An 18361-nucleotide genomic window follows, 5' to 3' on the forward strand; every position below is an offset into this window, starting at 1 on the left:
CAAATTATGTATTTATATGTTTTTGCGTTTGAACGAATTAAATCTCTTTATGTAAGATTATGCCCCCTACTTTCGACTGAAATTGACATAAAAGTTTTTTAGGTTTCGTCATTTGGCATTCACAATGCGAGCCCGAGGGCACTTTGACATCATTTTCAGTCGCCATCAGGGGGCGATGCTTTAGAGGGTGGGGGTGTCATTATGATGCGCTTCAACTTTTGCAAAGTAGTGTTGGTCAACTTTGATTATGTTCACTTTTTATACGCTTATGTTGTGTTCGCCGTTCGCCATCTCCAGGAATAGAAAGAATGCTCGCGCTGGTAATGATAATAATAATAACAACATAATTGAATGCGGATGGTTTACGGTGGTTCTGGTGATGGGATTTCACGGCAAAAAAAAAAAAAAAGCACTTTGGCGTCAATGCTTTTGGCTTCAGTGCCATTTTCGCATCGGCACTCGGGCACACGCGTCTTTGCACATTCCCCGTCCCGTCTGTCCGCTGGCATGGAAGCGCTTAATGCAGAACAGCTGCGCTAAAGAGCGCGGGCCGCGGCTCAGCGCTGTCCGCGTAAAAAGACTTTGACACGGACACGGCTTAAAGTCGGAATTTGTGAGCACGGAGCACCCCCCCCCCCCCCCCCCTCGTCCCCCCCAATCCCCTGAGGGCTCGTCTGAGAGTTTTGTTGGGGAGGATTTCGAGTCAATAAGGAGGACACAGACTTTCTTTTGACACGGCCAAATAGCGAGCAAGCGATGTCGGGCAACTTTGGCTCCTTTTTTTTTTTTGTGTCAGCTTGCAATATTAATGCCGTTTTGTGTGTGTGATCAAGGGACAAAGTGCACTAAGATCTAGATGTCAACCTGATGAGAGTTGACAGAAATCAAAGCGGGCGAACGTGTAAAACAGGATTTTTCCTTGTTATGTTTTAAATTGCTGTCTAAGGTCGTATAAACATGCAATCCGTATCAGATAGGAATGAAATTATCATCAGGAAAAAAAAGTATATTTCTATCTGTTTCCTTTTTGCAGCAATTAGCATGAGAATATAGCTAAGTTTCATCGTTATTCACAAATCTGCTTAGAATTGTGGGGAAATCAGCTTGTTTTCAACATGGCCCTGGTTGATCTCGTATACTCTGCTGCCACCTGCTGCCTGTTTTTGTAATATCTACCATTGCTTCAACCGTTCTCTACAGTAGAGGCTGCATCAAAGCCTTCTGTATGCTCTAGTATTTATGAAAAAACAAACAAATGTATAATTACGTCTTTGGGACACTTAAACATTTAAAATAGAACGTATTAATACGTTTTTGGGAGCAAATGAGTTAAAATATGACTCACATTGGCACGATACTCGCCCATCCCTAATTTTGGCCATTATAAACTGCAGGGACATCTTCTCTGTTGCTAATCAAAACAGCAGCACCTACCAATTTAGTCTCCAATATCAAGTGTAAAGTCGTGAGCATGTTTTAAATGAGTTCCTCACGCAGTTCTATTAAATACGATCTTGCGTGAATGTGGAGACTGTGACGACGACGATCTTTCCTGGACAATCTGACATGTTGCTAACCAAAACAGCGTCGCCTGAAAATGAACTCGCTAATAAACGCTCGGGAGCTATGCCACTTGCTCCGCCCAGTCTGCGTAACATTTATATTCCAATTCCACTTATACGTAGCATAAATTGCAATATCCTGCTAATATCTTCTCTAAAAAGCCGTCACCCATCTGCAGTTGAGTAAACAAACTCCCCCGGGCGTCCATTTTTTTTTTTTTTTTTTTTTTTTTTTTTTTTTCCAGGACAAATCTTCTCAGTCAGTCCTTGTCACCAAGATGTGCTGCAAAGGGCCACGGAGGATGCATGTGAATCTGATAGATGGTGAAAATGTCAAGGACTTGCTGTATTTTGTGTTCAGAGGGCAGCAAGTGGATTTTTTTTTTTCCGAAGTTTCCAGCAGCAGGTAGCTGTTGTTGAGGCTTTGTTGTCTATAATTTAAGAGCACTGCCTGTGCCGGAGAAAAGTACCCGGCGCAGCCGCCGACACAGCTGCTGCTGAAAGAATATTTCTGATGGATGCGCTGCCTCACAAAGCTGTCTCTCCTTTACAGCCCAGCCTTTAATGCCGTGAGACACTGCCAAGATAGTGAGGAAACAGTATGGGCGCTCGGTTCGTTCTAAAAACAGTCGGGTCAAAATGAATCCAAATGGGGTCCTCAAAAACTTTTTGGGTTATTCAATTAACCCCCCAAAAAAGTTGGGCCAAATGAATAGCCCACAAAACAGCCAAAAGATTGGGTTGATTTGTGGGTTATTAATTTAGTTTGACCCAACATTTTTTACGGTCAAATACCTTTAAAAAGTTGGGTGATTCATTTTTGACCCAATTCATTTGGGTTATTCAACTAACTCAAAAAGTTGGGTCAAATGAAATCAATAACCCACAAATCAACCCAATCATTGGGTTGTTTTTGGGGCTAAATATCTTTACAAAAAAAAAAAAAAAAAGTTGGGTCGTTCATTTTTTTGTCCAATTCATTTGGGTTATTCAACTAACTCAAAAAGTTGGGTCAAATGAACAACCCACAAATCAACCCAAAGATTGGGTTGATTTGTGGGTTATCGATTTCATTTGACACAAAGTTTTGGGGCTAAATATCTAAAAAAAAAAAGTTGGGTTGTTCATTTTTTTTGTCCAATTCATTTGGGTTATTCAGCTAAATCAAAAAGTTGGGTCAAATGAACAACCCACAAATCAAGCCAAAGATTGGGTGGATTTGTGGGTTTTTCATTTCATTTGACCCAAAAGGCTAAATATCTTTAAAAAAAAAAAAATGTTGGATCGTTCTTTTTTTGACCCAATTCATTTGGGTTATTCAACTAACTCAATAGGTTTGATCAAATGAACAACCTACAAATCAACCCAAAATTGGGTAGATTTGTGGGTTCATCATTTGACCCACCTTTTTGGGCTAAATACCTAAAAAAAATTGGGTTGGTTCATTTTTTGACACAATTCAATTGGGTTATTCAACTAACCCAAACAGTTGGGTCAAATGAATAATCCACAAAACAACACCCAAAAAAACGGTTGTTTCGTGGGTTATTAATAATTTAATTTTGAGCCAACTTTTTGGGTTCGTTCAATAACCCAATTGAATTGAATTGGGTTATTCAATCAACCCAAACAGTTGGGTCAAATGAATAATTCACAAAACAACCCCCCCAAAAAATGGTTGTTTTGTGGGTTATTAATAATTTCATTTGACCCAACTTTTTGGGTTAGTTGAATAACCCAATTGAATTGGATCAAAAATGAACCAACCCAACTTTTTTAAGGTATTTAGCCCATAAAGGTGTGTCAAAAGTTTAACCCACAAATCTACCCACTTTTGGGTTGTTTTGTGGGTTGTTCATTTGACCCAACTTGAATTGGGTCAAAAATAAACTTTCCGCCTTACAAGTCGCGATGATCTCAATTAAAAGACCAGTCAAGATTTCAACCACTTGACTGCATTACCTCTATTTATTGACATCTTTTTGTTCAGCAGAAAAATAATCTTCCCACAACTGTTTGCGTCACTGCAAAACCCCTCAAAAGTGGAACAGTTTGAAAGCCGTCTTACCCATCTGGATGTTAGCAGGGGGGTCTGGACACATTTGTTGTCTTTTGCTTCTCCAATCTAAACACGCGCTCACCCAGAGGAGAGCTAGGATGACACACATGGCGGCGGGAGTCTGGAGGCAAACAAAATAAGACGAGGGAGGAGGAAGCTGCGGGGGTGGGGGGGCTTAGAAGGGAAAAAATGCTGGTTAAGAATCGGGGTCGCCGGCTTTTTTTTTTTCCCACCAAAAGAAACACTCGCATCCTTGAAGTGTGCAGCTGGTTCTCATTGGGCGCAGTCAAAGAACGGCAACATCCTGGCTCATATAAAAAACAACAATCAAAACACGACTGTAAATATTTAGTCCACGCCCACTCTCGGAGAGTTTAGTCTGGACGAGAGTGTCTGTAAGGTCAAAATGTTCCCAGACTGCCCTTTTAATGGCTGCCAGATAGATCCAGATTAATAGATAGACTCTACAGGAGCCACTCAAGTGGATTTTCCAAGAAGCCCGAAAGGCCCAGTCGATTATCTTGCAGGGATTATTTCTCGATGGCCCGGCGCTGACTTTAATTGAGATCAGACTCTGGATTTTTCCGGTAGCTCAGGCCAGATATGTACTGTTAGCTACGCAGTCTTCGGATTGAATGATGGAATGCCCGCCCCTGCTATTTACTTTGAATACGATGTTACCCAAGATGGCTACGGCATACGCTCCAAATGTGAAGTTCTAGCCAGTTAACCCGTTTCAACTAGCCACCTGAAGGAGAGGGGGGAAAAAAACTAAATAAATGCCAGATCCTGATTGATTTAATCATCAGAATGCTTGCAGCAGCTCGGGTCAATATTCATTTATTTCCAGCACCCGTTTGCAATTTTCCATCACTTCCCTTTCCTCATCGGTAACCATTGATCGTCTCCGCGCGTTCCATATTAGCGACTGTAGCTACAGCAACGCCGTATGAGCTGTAATGAATTCACAACCACCACCAAAATGGTTGCCCGCAACCGCCTCGTTCCAAATCACGACTCATTAAGCTTCGAATGCACGAAATTACACAAACATCCTTTGCGGATACAAGTTTGCCTTTCATCCCCGCTGGCTGTCGGTTGTTTGGGGCAAGGAATCCGGCATCGTCTTGTGCCTCTGTGATGAGTTGTGCCTCGGTGCCGGCAGGGCTGCGGTCACCTCATGCAGAGAGTAAATGAAAGTTTAACGATCTTTTTGGCTCCGTGAGGGAAGAAACCATTACGGACGGCTGCGAAAACAAGAGCGTTTGCAGTACCTGGGGGGGGGGAATGCGCCCCCCCACACACACACACCCAACCCACCCCAACTACGAGTGTGCGGGGAGACGTTGTGTCTAATGATGTAGGACAAATTTCCCTATAGAGGAGTGATACAAGTGAGAGGACAATACATAAACAATACACGGCACAATTACAAGCACGGTATGTCTTTCATTAGAGGCCGCTTGATTCGCAACAGTTGACTGCACCGTGCTTGTTTGAGGAATCCGCGGCCAAAAGGGGGGTAGTGGAAATGAGGAACGACGAACGAAACACTCTCAGAGAGGAGTTGAAGTGTCCTCGTTTTGTTTCGAGAGCTCAGAAGTGGATGGCATCTTAAATCAACAATAGCCCCCTTCAGTTGGCATTTTTATGCCTTTTTTTTTTTTTTTGGTCACTTTTCCCTATCAACAATAGCGACATGAAATGGTTACAGAATCAATCTGGCGATCGTCCCAGCTTTGCGAGTAGAATCCGCTTTTAGTTTCTTTGATGGAAAGAACGGGAGAGTTATCGTATTTACCCTACCCAACCGTCTTTTTTTTTTTTTTCTGAAATTCATGAGAAAATATACGGATCTAAACCGCACAGAACTTGCATGACGTCAAATTAAAAAAAATACAGGTGAAACGCAGGTTGAGACCGGTCTGCAGGGAAAACGTGTTTACGCCGCACATAAGCGTGGGAAATTTATAAACCGATCCGACTTATGCTTTCGTTTGCTCTCTTGCAATTTAGTCAGGTTGGTTTTGTTTTGCTCCAGGGCCCAACTACCACATCATCTAAAAAAAATATATAGATTTGTGTGTCATAGTGTTCATTTTGTCAATAAAAACTAAACAATAATTTCGTCAGTACACCTTTTTCACTAAAACCAGACTAGACTAAAACCCTGATTAACTCATTCACTCGCCGCCATTTTCACATTTCGCAATCCCGTTCGCTCCCGGCTGTTTTACTGGATTTTGACTGATTTTGCAAGGCCCACAGAATATTGTGTTCTATTGCTATAAAAGCATGGAACCTATCAAAAGAAAGATTAAAGTCTCTTCTTTCATCAGAAAAAAAAGTATGTTGCTATCTGTTTCCGTTTTGCAGCAATTAGCATTAAAAGAGAGCTAAGTTTCATCAGTTTTCACAAATCTATTTGAAATTGTAAGTAATTGAGTTTTTTTTCTACATGGCCTTGGTTGATCTCCTTTGCTCTGCTGCCACCTGCTGGCCATTTGTGTAATAACTACCATTTCTGCAACCGTTCTTTGCAGTTGAGAGGCTGCATCAAAGCCTTCTGTTTGCTCTAGCATAAAAAAAACAAAAAAAACAAAAAAAAACGTGTAACTACGTCTTTGGGACACTTCGAACATTAAAAAAAAACGTATTTATACGTTATTGTGAGTAAATGAGTTAATAAACAATAGATGGGACTAAATCAGTTTTTTTGTCGAGTAATGAAAAAAAGACGAGACTTCATTTAATAAAAACTGGACTAACATCTACGGACATTTGGCTTCGTGAACAAAAACGAGAGGAAAATGATATGATATAGCTGTAATGTTCCAACAATAACGTTAATCCGACCGCTAGCTAATGCTGGCTAACTTAATAGCTCATAGCATGGCGCTATAGCAGCCACTTGTTGATATACCATAACTGGTTGTGAAGTCGTTTTTCATCAAAAAGATGAGAGAAAATTTTGTGAAATAGTTTTAGATCCGAAATGTTCAACATAATCTCCTATCAAAAAAAAATTACAGGGGTTAAATGATTGTCCTGACTAAAACATTGACAGTTTTTGTTGACTAAAACTAGACGAATGCTAGAATTATAGTTGACTTAAAAACAAGTAAATAAAAATAGAGTACAGTAAATGAAAACGGGATAAGGTTGACTAACTATGTTAAAAACTAACACGCGCGATTGAAACTAGACTAAAACAGACTAAATTTAAAAAATGGCGGATAAAATCGTGTAACAGAGACCGTTTCACCCCGGCTGACCCAAAGCGTGTGTTCCCCAGGGAAGGCCTACGAGATAACCTACATCCGACTGAAATTCTACACCAGTCGGCCGGAGAGCTTCGCCATCTACAGACGCACGGAAGTGGGCGGGCCCTGGCTGCCCTACCAGTTCTACAGCGCCTCCTGCAGGGAGACCTACGGCAAGGCCGTGAACGGCTTCCTGCGCCTGGGGGACGACGAGAGGACGGCTTTGTGCACGGACGAGTTCAGCGACATCGCCCCGCTCACTGGCGGAAACGTGGCCTTCTCCACCCTGGAGGGCCGGCCCAGCGCCTACAACTTCGACCAGAGTCTCGTGTTGCAGGTCAGTCGGTGCTCAACGGCTGAAGAGTTCACGAATTTTTGGAAATCAAGAATTAGTAGGTCAAAATGAAGAGGGAGAAGTGTTGATTTACATAAATTGGGAATGTTTTTGGACTGATTTAATGAATGATGAATTAATATTAACAATTCTCATCATAGTTTGAGTCAGATAGCTTCTATCATTTCCCTTCCACTTTAGTAGCCATTGATCATCTAGGCATGTCCCAAATTCAGTGACTGGTAGCAACCGCAAGCTGTAATGGAGCAAAGTCTGGAGGTTAATGTATTTAATAATTCAATCATTCATGATTTATTTTTATTTTTTTATTTTTTTGTAAACACGAATGAAATGGGGGCACATGTGAGTTTATTTGAGTTAACTATAGATTTACGCAAATCATTGTGAAAACCTCATTCCAACATCTGTTGAAACGACTATATGCAAGTTTTGCAATTGCTAATGGTTTTAATTTTCAGCTTTCCTTGTTGTCTAATTTGAGATCGTCACAGTTTCACATTTTACACTGCAGTTATTTAGTAATTACACTTTACAAGTGCCAAAGTAACACAATTGGCTGGCCACCGCCAAGTTTAATTGGTGTGACACTTTGCCTAGAAATAAGCATGTGAATCTTTGAGTAAAGCACCCCTCTTCCTCTTGAAAACATCTTTTTTTTTTTTTTTTTTTTTTTTTGCATACACACAATTATCACAGCGGTGTGAAAATGGTCCTGCATGCTTTGAACGGGAAATATGATGGAAAAAAAAAATCAAATTGAAATAGTACAGGGGGTTGTCAGTTTACGACTTGCTTGATATACGACATGTCATGGTATGAATACTCCGGCTGCTTGTCACTTAACTGGAGCATGTAAGAGGGAGCAGCTTATTCCGATTCTGACCTCCCTCCATTGGTTGCCTGTTCACTTTAGAACACAGATTCAAACCATTCCTACTTCAAAAATGTTCAGCTCAGGACATATTTGGGATTCGTTCCAATTTGTCAATTTCGCCCAAACTTTTGGGGAGATGTTTACATACGTACGTCGAAATGGCACAAAAATTCCTCTCCAATCACTTAAGGGTCAAATAAGTAACTTCTGAACTGTTCACTTTCGCGTATTGGCAACTTTGAGAATCTTCCACGCGCTTAACCTCCTTACAAAAATAAGCTTTTTGGACGGAGTGCAACACGACGACGCCCTTCTCCATCATCCGCCCTCTGTAAATCTCAATGCCACGGCTTTTCAAACCGGGCCCTCAGACCCCCGCGGAGCCCAAGACGGCAGGCTCCCTCCTGCCTGATCCCCTTTTAAGCTGGGAAAAGATGGAGAGGCGGCCAAGGCCCCATCATCTCCTCAGCCTTAAGCTGCGGCGAGCAGAAGAATAAAGACATTTCCCCCCCCTCGTGGCTGCAATGCGAGGGCCCCCGTGTACCCTCTTGTAAGAAGAAATAGAGACCAAGTGCGCGATTGGATTATCCCGAGGCGACGGCGTATGGCGGCTGTCAAGCGCCAAGCGGCGTGGACGCACAATATCTGTACATAGAAGTGGATTTGCAAGTCCAGAGATCACATTTTCACCCGCGCGAGAATAAATTAATCGACACAATTGCACATCCTTCGCTCTTAAAAATAACGTTACTATGGAACATCATTTCAATTGACTAGTTACAATATGATGTGGGATATCAGCACTGCGAAAAAAAACCCCTCAAATATAACAGATGAAATATTTTAAAGCAAAATATGATTGTTCTTGGAGAATATAGATATATCCTTTTATAGTTTTTGTGTTAGAGCATTTCACTTTCTTTAAGCATTTTGCCTTCCTAAACCTTAACAAAGTTATTATTATTATTATTATTATTATTATTATTATTATTATTTCCCTCAATAGATATAAATAAAGGTAGATATCCTGCCAGCTAGCAACAAATCAAGCTCTCTTGCTAGCTACAAGTCTAGCTAGCAATCTCGCTTGCTAGCTAGCTATCTTGCTAGCTTTCTATCTATTTAGATAGATAGATCGAAAGCTAGCTAGCAAGATAGATAGATAGATCGAAAGCTAGCTAGCAAGATAGATCGAAAGCTAGCTAGCAAGATAGATAGATAGATAGATACTGTAGATAGATAGATAGATAGATAGATCGAAAGCTAGCAAGATAGATAGATCGAAAGCTAGCTAGCAAGATAGATAGATAGATCGAAAGCTAGCTAGCAAGATAGATCGAAAGCTAGCTAGCAAGATAGATAGATAGATCGAAAGCTAGCTAGCAGGATAGATAGATAGATAGATACTGTAGATAGATAGATAGATCGATCGAAAGCTTGCAAGATAGATAGATAGATAGATAGATCTTGTAACTGGGATCTGGCTATGTTCAAAACAAACCTATCACATCATAAAATTCATGTTAAAGTTTAGATGCGCTAACAGTCTTTTAAAAAATGTCAGGACGACATGCTATCCAAAATCATTGTAAACGTAGCCTAACAGGGCTCCAGTTGTTCCAGTCTTTGGATCGTTTGTTTATCTCGGGGTTTCAGTCTTGGCTGAACTGCTTTCGCAGCGCTCGCGATGATCATTTGCCGCTTTTTGATTAGGCTGCTTAGTCCGTGGGTCCGAATCTCAGCGGTCACGCCACCATCTTCAGGATGCAGCTGAATGGGTAATCAATGGAGGAGGGGAAACGGAGGCAGGGTGAGAGCGGGATTTGACCTATTCGATCAATAAGGACCAATCAGAGGCCTCCATGCATATTTCAGTCCGTGCAAATTAATTATCCATCTATCCATTATCTACCGCGCTTGTCCTCATTAGGTTCGCAGATGAGCTGAAGTCCCGGCTGACATTGGGAGAGGAGGAGGAGGAGCACACAGGGAGATAGTCAACTGAAAGGTTCAATTGTCGGTCAAAAGGTAAAGGTATCATTTTTGCAACAAACCGCAACCCCTGTATCCAGATACGTATCAAATCAACCCTCCGAACTGCGCACATTAATTCTGGAGGATTCAAACCCACAACCTCACCATTCAATGATCAGCTTCCAGATGGCCAAAAAAGAAGCCCTTACCCCCTTCGTGCTGTTTTGATGACTTGATGTCACTGTAGGTGTGCACTTTCATTTGAACAAATGAAACCTTAAATTGCGCTTGTTTGGTTCCAATTGACTTCACGGCTCATCCCTCGGTTGGCCCCACGAGGAAATCGCGCTTCCTTTCTCGTCGCGCGCTGGAAAAGCTATCGGCGTAAGTGCCGACAATACTGCAATCTCTAATTAACCCGCGAGCCTCTTTAATGTTTTCATTTCCATTTTGAGCGCCGCGTAATTGACTGGGGCCCCTTTGGGTGGGCGGGAGATCAGCGTAGGAGGCTTACTTACATGAAAATGTGCCCACTAATGGTGCTGCCGGCTGTATTTCTATACGCAGCCATCGACCTGCAGATTATAAAGCCGCACGGGATCAATAAGAGGGACGCATACATAGATTGGGTGGCAAATCTCTCAGCAGTGCCTGCGCGACGCCTCCTGCTTTTACAGCAAGATAAGAGAGCGCCATCGTCACCTCTGATCCCATCTCCTACTGGATTAAAGCCGCTATTTTATTTTATTTTTTTGACATCGAAATCTTTTCATACTTTGTAAACAGTAGTGGCAGAATGCTAACTTTGTCATGGTTGGAGTTGAACTGTCAGATAAGCACCAAAAGTGTTGTAAAGAGTTATACAGTGAAGATCGCAAAACTGCCTGTTAGCATACATAACAACATTAACTCATTCACTGCCAATGACGACTATAGACATCAAAAAATCCAAGCAAACAGCCAGTGCAAATTTTGACAAGAAATTTGAATTTAGTTTTAGTTATACTTGTTTTCATTCATAGTTATTAATCCCAATTGTTATTAATAACAACAATGGCAACAATTTCATTGCTAAGTGCTACCATCGTGCATAGTGATTGGTCTTGGTCTTACTGAGACCACAAACTGGGTCTCGACCTCCAGAAGTCAATTTAGTCGAATTGAAATTTCTTTTTTTTTAATTAAAATTTTAATTTTATTTAATTTTATTTTTGACGTCTATAGTCGTCATTGGCAGTGAATGAGTTAGTTTTTTTTTCCGGCCGGGTGTTGTCGTGAGCCGTAGAGCAGCCTCCATGTGAAGCCCAAAATGTTCTCCACAAAGTGGGTTGTCAAATTAAAGGCGGAAGAGCATTGTTCTTCTCTAATGGTGACAGCAGTTGTTCCCATTTGAGATGCCAATAGGAGGAAATAATGCAAAATAACGTGGCTGTGAAAGTGCCACGATTCCCACAAGACCGTGACTGTGTTTTAGATATGCAAGCTGGAAAAAAAAAAAAAACTCAAGTCTATGTAATTTCACGAGTATTGTCAGCGCTGCTTCCATGGAGTCTTGGGTATGTTTTCATTTTGAATGGCTAAAGTGGATTATGCATATTAGACAGAAGATTAGAGCGAATAAGTAATATTTAGCATGTACCGACAATGGAATTGAAGTTTTGTTTTTTCGTCTTTATAATAAAATGTCCCCCACTGGACCATAGAAAAGGAATTACAATAAAATCCATGTTTATAGCCGGGGTTACGTTCCAGACCGCCTGCGACAGGTGAAAATCTGAGATAGTGACAGACTATATATATATATATATATATATATATATATATATATATATATATATATATATATATATATATATATATATATATATATATATATATATATATATATATATATATATATATATATACTTTATCCCTCCCACATACTATAAACACTTTTAAACTTGTTAAAACACACTCGAACGTATTAAAAAATATGTATTAGCGCCTGTTGTCACACTTTTAGTCACACAGTTGGCCAAATAAGATGCGTGTTTCAGGTGGGTTTTTTTGTTTTTTTTTATTTGCCACTCCCATTCAATGTTATTAGTTGAAAGAAAGAAAGAAAGAAAGAAAGAGAGAAGATTCACAGCAAACTACGTCTAACATTACAAGTACAACTAAAATGAACTATAATTACATGTTTATTGAAAATGTCATTCGTCCTTTTCATTTTATTATCTTGCACTGGAAAACTATTCCACATATCCATCCATCCATCCATCCATTTTCTGAACCGCTTACTCCTCACAAGGGTCGCGGGGGGTGCTGGAGCCTATCTCAGCTGGCTATGGGCAGTAGGCGGGGTACACCCTGAACTGGTCGCCAGCCAATCGCAGCTATTCCACATATATTAAAAATATATATATATTGAATAAAAACATATCTAAAAAAAAAATAAAAAATCGAAAACTAATACTACAACTATTTCAAAGTAAACTAAAATGAAGCATTTTTTAAATCTAAGAAATACTAATAAACTTGCTCTCAAAACTAATTAATACTAATTGAATTTTAAAAAACAAAAGTTAAAATAAAAAAACAAACAAAAAAAAAACAACTATAATGAAAAATCGTAAACTATTATAATCATGCTCCCAATTCAAATTTTTAAATCAGGAGAGACTTAAACACTTCATATTTAAACAAGTCCAGCACCTTAATGCTAGCGTATAATGTGACACCACATAGACAGGCAAACGGAAATTAGCACATAATTTACAAATCTTCAAAAGAGCTGCTGCCGAAACACACAGAGCATCAACACATACAGAGCAGCTATTCCACATATATTAAAAAATATATATATGAAATAAAAACATATATTTAAAAAAACTAAAACTAATACTACAACTATTTAAAAGTAAACTAAAATGAATCATTTTTTTAATCGAAGAAATACTAATAAACTTGCTCTCAAAACTAATTAAAACTAATTGAATAAAAAAAAATAAAAAGTTAAAATAAAATTTAAAAAAAAATCCTATAATGAAAAATCATAAACTATTGTAATCTTGCTCCCAATTCAACACTTCATATTTAAACAAGTCCACCAGCTTAATGCTAGCGTATAATGTGACACCACATCGACGGGCACACGGAAATTAGCACATAATTTATGCTTCATACAAATCTTCAAACAGCCGCTACGGAAACACACAGAGCATCCAATAACACTCGCGGGCACATATACTCGTTACTCCGCGGGATTATTAATGGAGTTTAGCTAGGGACCTTCTCTGCCTCTTCTTCTTTGGACCTCTTCCAGTCGACTGGTGGAAGCGCTCCGTAACTTCCATCAAGCAGGTGAATTTTTCAGCAAATAGCTGATGTTCGGTTTGGCGGAAAACACGAACCCGAGTCGGTCCGTTTGTCTTTAGCGAACAGCAAATAGGCGTGAGTTCACTATATTTGTATATGAGACATAAAAGGGTAAAATTTCCATAATGGCTCCCCTTTCAATTATTCATACGCGGCTTTCTGCAAAGAAACAAATTGCAGTCCAGCGACTTGTTCCTTAAAGCATTTAAAGCTGCAGAATTATAATGATTATTATTATAATGGATGATTTGTTTCAAAGCAAACACATCTACATGAATGATGGACGACCCGAAGTGCCCCAAAGCCCCCCATGCTCTCTTTTTTTCTAATACTGCAGCGCTATAGAAACAAGCATTTATCGGCTTGGAGGAAAAGCAAAACAAATGTAGCCCGTGGGAAGAGCGAGAGAGAAGGCCATTGGTCATTTACGGCCGCGCCACTTGGCATTTAGCGTCAATGTCCCGCCGTTATGGTTTATGGGTCGTTAAATTAGAACGCCGCACGCTGGGATGACACAACTGGCGAAAGGCACTTTTCGCTTAATCACACTGAAGCGATGCACTTTTTGGAACTTGGCCAAAAAAATGACCATTAGTTTCTATAGGGAGAATCGTTTTCAGGAAGTGAAAAAGGTATTAGAGGTTGACCAGTTGACCGGAATGGATTGTTGTTGTTGTTTTTTTATTTCCGTTAATGGATCGCCACCAAAATATTCAACAAGGAAGTTTGCTGCTGTCAAATATAGTGAGAAAGAAATGGTGACAAGAATCGGACTCGCTCCGTGCAAATGTTGACTGTACTGGCTCTCCTTGCCCACTTGTAAGGGCATTACACCATCTTTTTTTCACGTCACTTGTATCTGAAGCACTCTGGTGACTCTTTACATTCTCTAACATTACGTTTCATTGATTTTTGGAGGGATGGACATTGGAACGAATAAATGGCATTTCCATTCATTTCAATGGGGGAAATTGAATTGAAATGCAAGTAAATTGGATTGCGAGATTTTTTTTTTATGCTACTGCTATTCCCCCCCCCCCCAATTTATGTTAAGAAGGATTTTGGAATAAATAGATAAATAAATAAATACTTGTTGCCAATTCCAATATTTAGCTGAATAAAAATTCGCAAATTTTGATATTTAGCAGAATAAAATTCCAATAATCAATTAATTGGCCGATTTAATAATAAATAAAAGATTAATTACAGGCAGAACATGTGACTGTTTTGCAATACTTATCATTTTTATGTACATGCAAAAAAAAATAAAAAATTAACTGATACATTTCTAATTGAATTTAGGCCACAGATGTAGCTGTTAGCAACATAATGAGTGCAGTTACTGGCATAACATTAATTATGTAAGATGGCCTCTATGGTTAAATCATATTCCTTCTATTCCATTATTTTAAGTGATGACTTTCAAATAAAAAAAAAACAAATTCGCCTGTCTAAGATGATCTTTGACAGAGTTGCATTTGAAAATACAGTTCTTAATGTGTGTGAATGCTGAAATGTACTGACAACTTATTGCAGATCATCCCCCTCATTGTGGAGCAATTCCTCCTGGGTGCCTTTCCTCACAGGGTTCTTCTGTGCCCCGCCATGTAGTGTTTTGCGCGTGTGTCTGTGGGATTATGGGGATGGGGGGGGGGCTTTTTCTTTTTATTGTATTATGGATGTTTTACCTGCTCAGCACTTTGAGTTGCTTTTGAATGAATGAAAGGTGCTATATTAAGAAAGTTTGATTTGATATTGTTAGTTGAACGTTAGCTTTATCTTATTTTCCGGCCAGTTGAATAAATCGGCCCGATCGACACACTTTACTTGCTTTAATTGCGCCTGGCCTTGCATTTGACACGAATGCCTTCAAATCATCCAACGTTGCGAATGTGAATCCTTCTTTGTCTGTGAATGTGCCCTGCAATTGTCTGGAAAGAATTCCAGAGTGCCTGCGATTGACCTCAGTTCCCTGCGACCCAACTGATGCGCCATAGAAACCGAATGGCTGGAATTAGAAGACGCGACATGACCTATGACCTGGCGGCATGTTTCAAAGGGTCTTGAGGAATTTGAGACCACCTTGGGAGCGCGACTCGGTGACACGACCCGATGAGGTTCCAATAGGTGGAAGGTCGTGCAACATCTGGAGTAAATGAGCCAGCATCCGTGGCTGCACGGGCCTCTGTTGGCTTCTGTGGATCAGTCGTAGACCCCCCCACCCCCCCTCACTCACACACACACACACACACACACACACACGGCAAATGAAGTGCTCTTAGCTGAAATGGCCTCTCACTCCACCTTCCATGCAGCCTCTTTATTTCTCATTGTGTCCTCCTGTCAGCCTTATCGCTGCACTCTGAGCCAGGAGTGCACTTGAACACAGTGGGGCCCGGGCAGCCTATTTTAAGGGCCGCGCAGATGGAACCCCCCCAAAAAAAGGAATTGATTGCCTTTCTGTTGGGTGGCTTTTGCTCTTTTCGTACATCACAAGTTCCAGTGGCTAATGCGGTTGGGACTAAATGAGCATGAAAGAAAGGGCCAAGCAAGTCTGAAATGTTAAAACTTGTGGTCAAAGCCAATAAAAGGGGAAGTCTTCAGGAGGCGCTAATTACTTGAGAGAAAGTATTATCACCCCCTTTCACATGGCCTATTAAAGCCGTGAATTTTCCTCTCTGTGAAGTCGATTTGCGAATTTGCTGGATTTGGTATCCGAGGCGTAACAGAGCCGGAAGGGGAAAATAGCGGAAAGCCAAGACTGGGGAGGGTTTAACAGTCGACACTCTTTTGTGCACATTAAAAAAAAAATGCTGAGTTGTTTTCGCAGCCAACTCGCTAGTTAGCTGTGGGTTTTGAGCAGATTGGGTTACTATTACCCAAGGTTGGGTGAATTATTTTTGACCAAGCAGATTTGGTTGAAGATTGGATTTGGGCAGGCTGAGTCAGAAGTCGAGTGAAGGCAAAACAAGCTCAAAGGGAACCAAACTCATGTCGCATTTTGTTTCCCAACTTGTGCAAAATTAACACATAATAATCGATATAATAATCTATTTCTGTTTTTCAATGTCCAATTTGAAATGCTAAATGGCTCGTTCTCGTTCAGTGGAGACAGCAACACTGCCTCCCTGTGGACGGAGGCGGAGCGGGCCTTAGACTAGGGATGTAACGATCTCCAAACATCACGATACGATATTATCACAATATTGTAAGGGGGTTGGCGATATTTAAAAAAAGATCACAATATTGTAAAAAAAAAAAAAAAACTCATCCTAAAAAATTATTATAATAATGTGCTTTTGTACATAACAACAATGCATATAAGCCACCTAAAATCTCTAATTAGCACACAAGACCATTGAGAGATTTGAAAACAAATAGAAGAATCTTAAAGTGGATTCTAAATTTCACGGACAGCCAGTGAAGAGAGGCCAGAATAGGGGTTATATGTTCCCTCTTACGGGCACCAGTAAGGAGACGAGCAGCAGCATTTTGGACAAGCTGGAGACGCTGCAGGGAGCTTCCGTTTTCTTCTCGTTGAAGTTCAAGAAATTTAAAGCCATCCAGGCTTTGATTTCTTCCAAACAGAACAAAAGAGGCCTCAATGAGAAAGCGTCCTTTTTACTAAGCGGGACATAGATTTGACTGTCAGCAGTGAAAAGAAATTCCATGTTTTCTAAGGACGGAGCCCAAGGGTAGTAAATATAATGAGAACGGAATGGGCCCCAATACAGAGCCTTGTGGAACACCATGTGACAGTGGGGCAGTGCGGGAATACTTTGAGTAAAATTAACTCGATTTCAAGTGTAAATTTTCACTCTGTTTCCGAGTGGGACCAACTAGACTCTGTTTAGAGTCAAATTGAGAGAATTGACTGTGTACCCGTTTCCGATGGCTGCCGTCGAAACGCTTCTGACCGATCGGATGCATCGTTAGCGTTGCAAAATGTAGAAAAACGCATGGCCATTCATGATTGTGGCGAGGAGTTATTAGTCATGCTTTGGGGGACTGTGCTAATTGCGTAAGAAAAGCAAGCAGACCGCCTTGTAAATAAGCACTTACTTCACAGAAAGAAGGCGAGTTCCTTCGGGTTAATTAGCATTCCAGTCAGCCCCCATTACTTTTTATTTGTGCAAATCACAGCAAAAGCTTAATTAACTTTCACATTCCGCTCGGCCCGCACAGTCGGCTGACGTCGACTGCGACTCAGCCGGCGGTTCGCATGAAGAAAACGCTAATGATTCAATTAAGCAGCGACAAAGATTCCGCGGCTATCATACATGTCCGCCTCGAGCGTTGTTTTAACTTCCCAGGAGCGGATGTTGGCCGCGTCGCCGCCGCCTCCACGTCCGCCCGCCCACGCGGGGGTGATGCCCTCCATTCCCAAAGTTAATCACTTTTTAATTTAATTGCTTAACTTGGCCGTGCCCCCAATATGGACCTCCCCCCCTTTCCTTCGGCTGATTGTCATTCCGGGCCTGTTTGGCGCTTTTTTCAGAGGGCGAGGACGGAAAGGTGGGCAAACAAATCCGCATATCGATACGGGTTGGGAGGGATATTGATTGATACCAGTGCAATCAGATTGATATCGCCATATGTTATGTCAAATATGGGGATATTTCTTCGAACTGGAGGCTCTCAAGGGGCTTTGTTAGCTATTTACATTTTATTGGAGTTGAACTAATGGCAATTCATTCATAATACTTTATTTACATGCCAGAAAAGAAGCGTGAGAATTGTTTGTGAACACTATTTTTGATTTGGAAAATTTGCTTTATATTACTTATCGAAATGTAATTGTTGAAATTTCAATTTATTTATTTACTTTTTTTTTTTTTATTTAGAGGAGGGGAAAATGCTTTTTTTTTTCTTCTTCTTCCTAAAGCATAAATTCTTATTCTGGTGGAATTGCTT

At 40.6% G+C, this 18361-nt stretch overlaps 1 protein-coding gene across 1 annotated transcript in view; it reads left to right on the forward strand.

Annotated features, from left to right (window-relative positions):
* Positions 1 to 18361, forward strand: part of lamc3 (laminin, gamma 3) — a 91569-nt gene that overhangs the window by 3308 nt on the left and 69900 nt on the right. The window contains exon 3 of the mRNA XM_077496737.1: positions 6917 to 7221. Coding sequence (XP_077352863.1) covers positions 6917 to 7221 — 305 coding nt within the window. The remainder of the gene's footprint in view (positions 1 to 6916; positions 7222 to 18361) is intronic.

The sequence above is a fragment of the Festucalex cinctus genome, chromosome 15 (assembly GCF_051991245.1).
Source record: "Festucalex cinctus isolate MCC-2025b chromosome 15, RoL_Fcin_1.0, whole genome shotgun sequence".
In the NCBI taxonomy this organism is placed as follows: domain Eukaryota; kingdom Metazoa; phylum Chordata; class Actinopteri; order Syngnathiformes; family Syngnathidae; genus Festucalex; species Festucalex cinctus.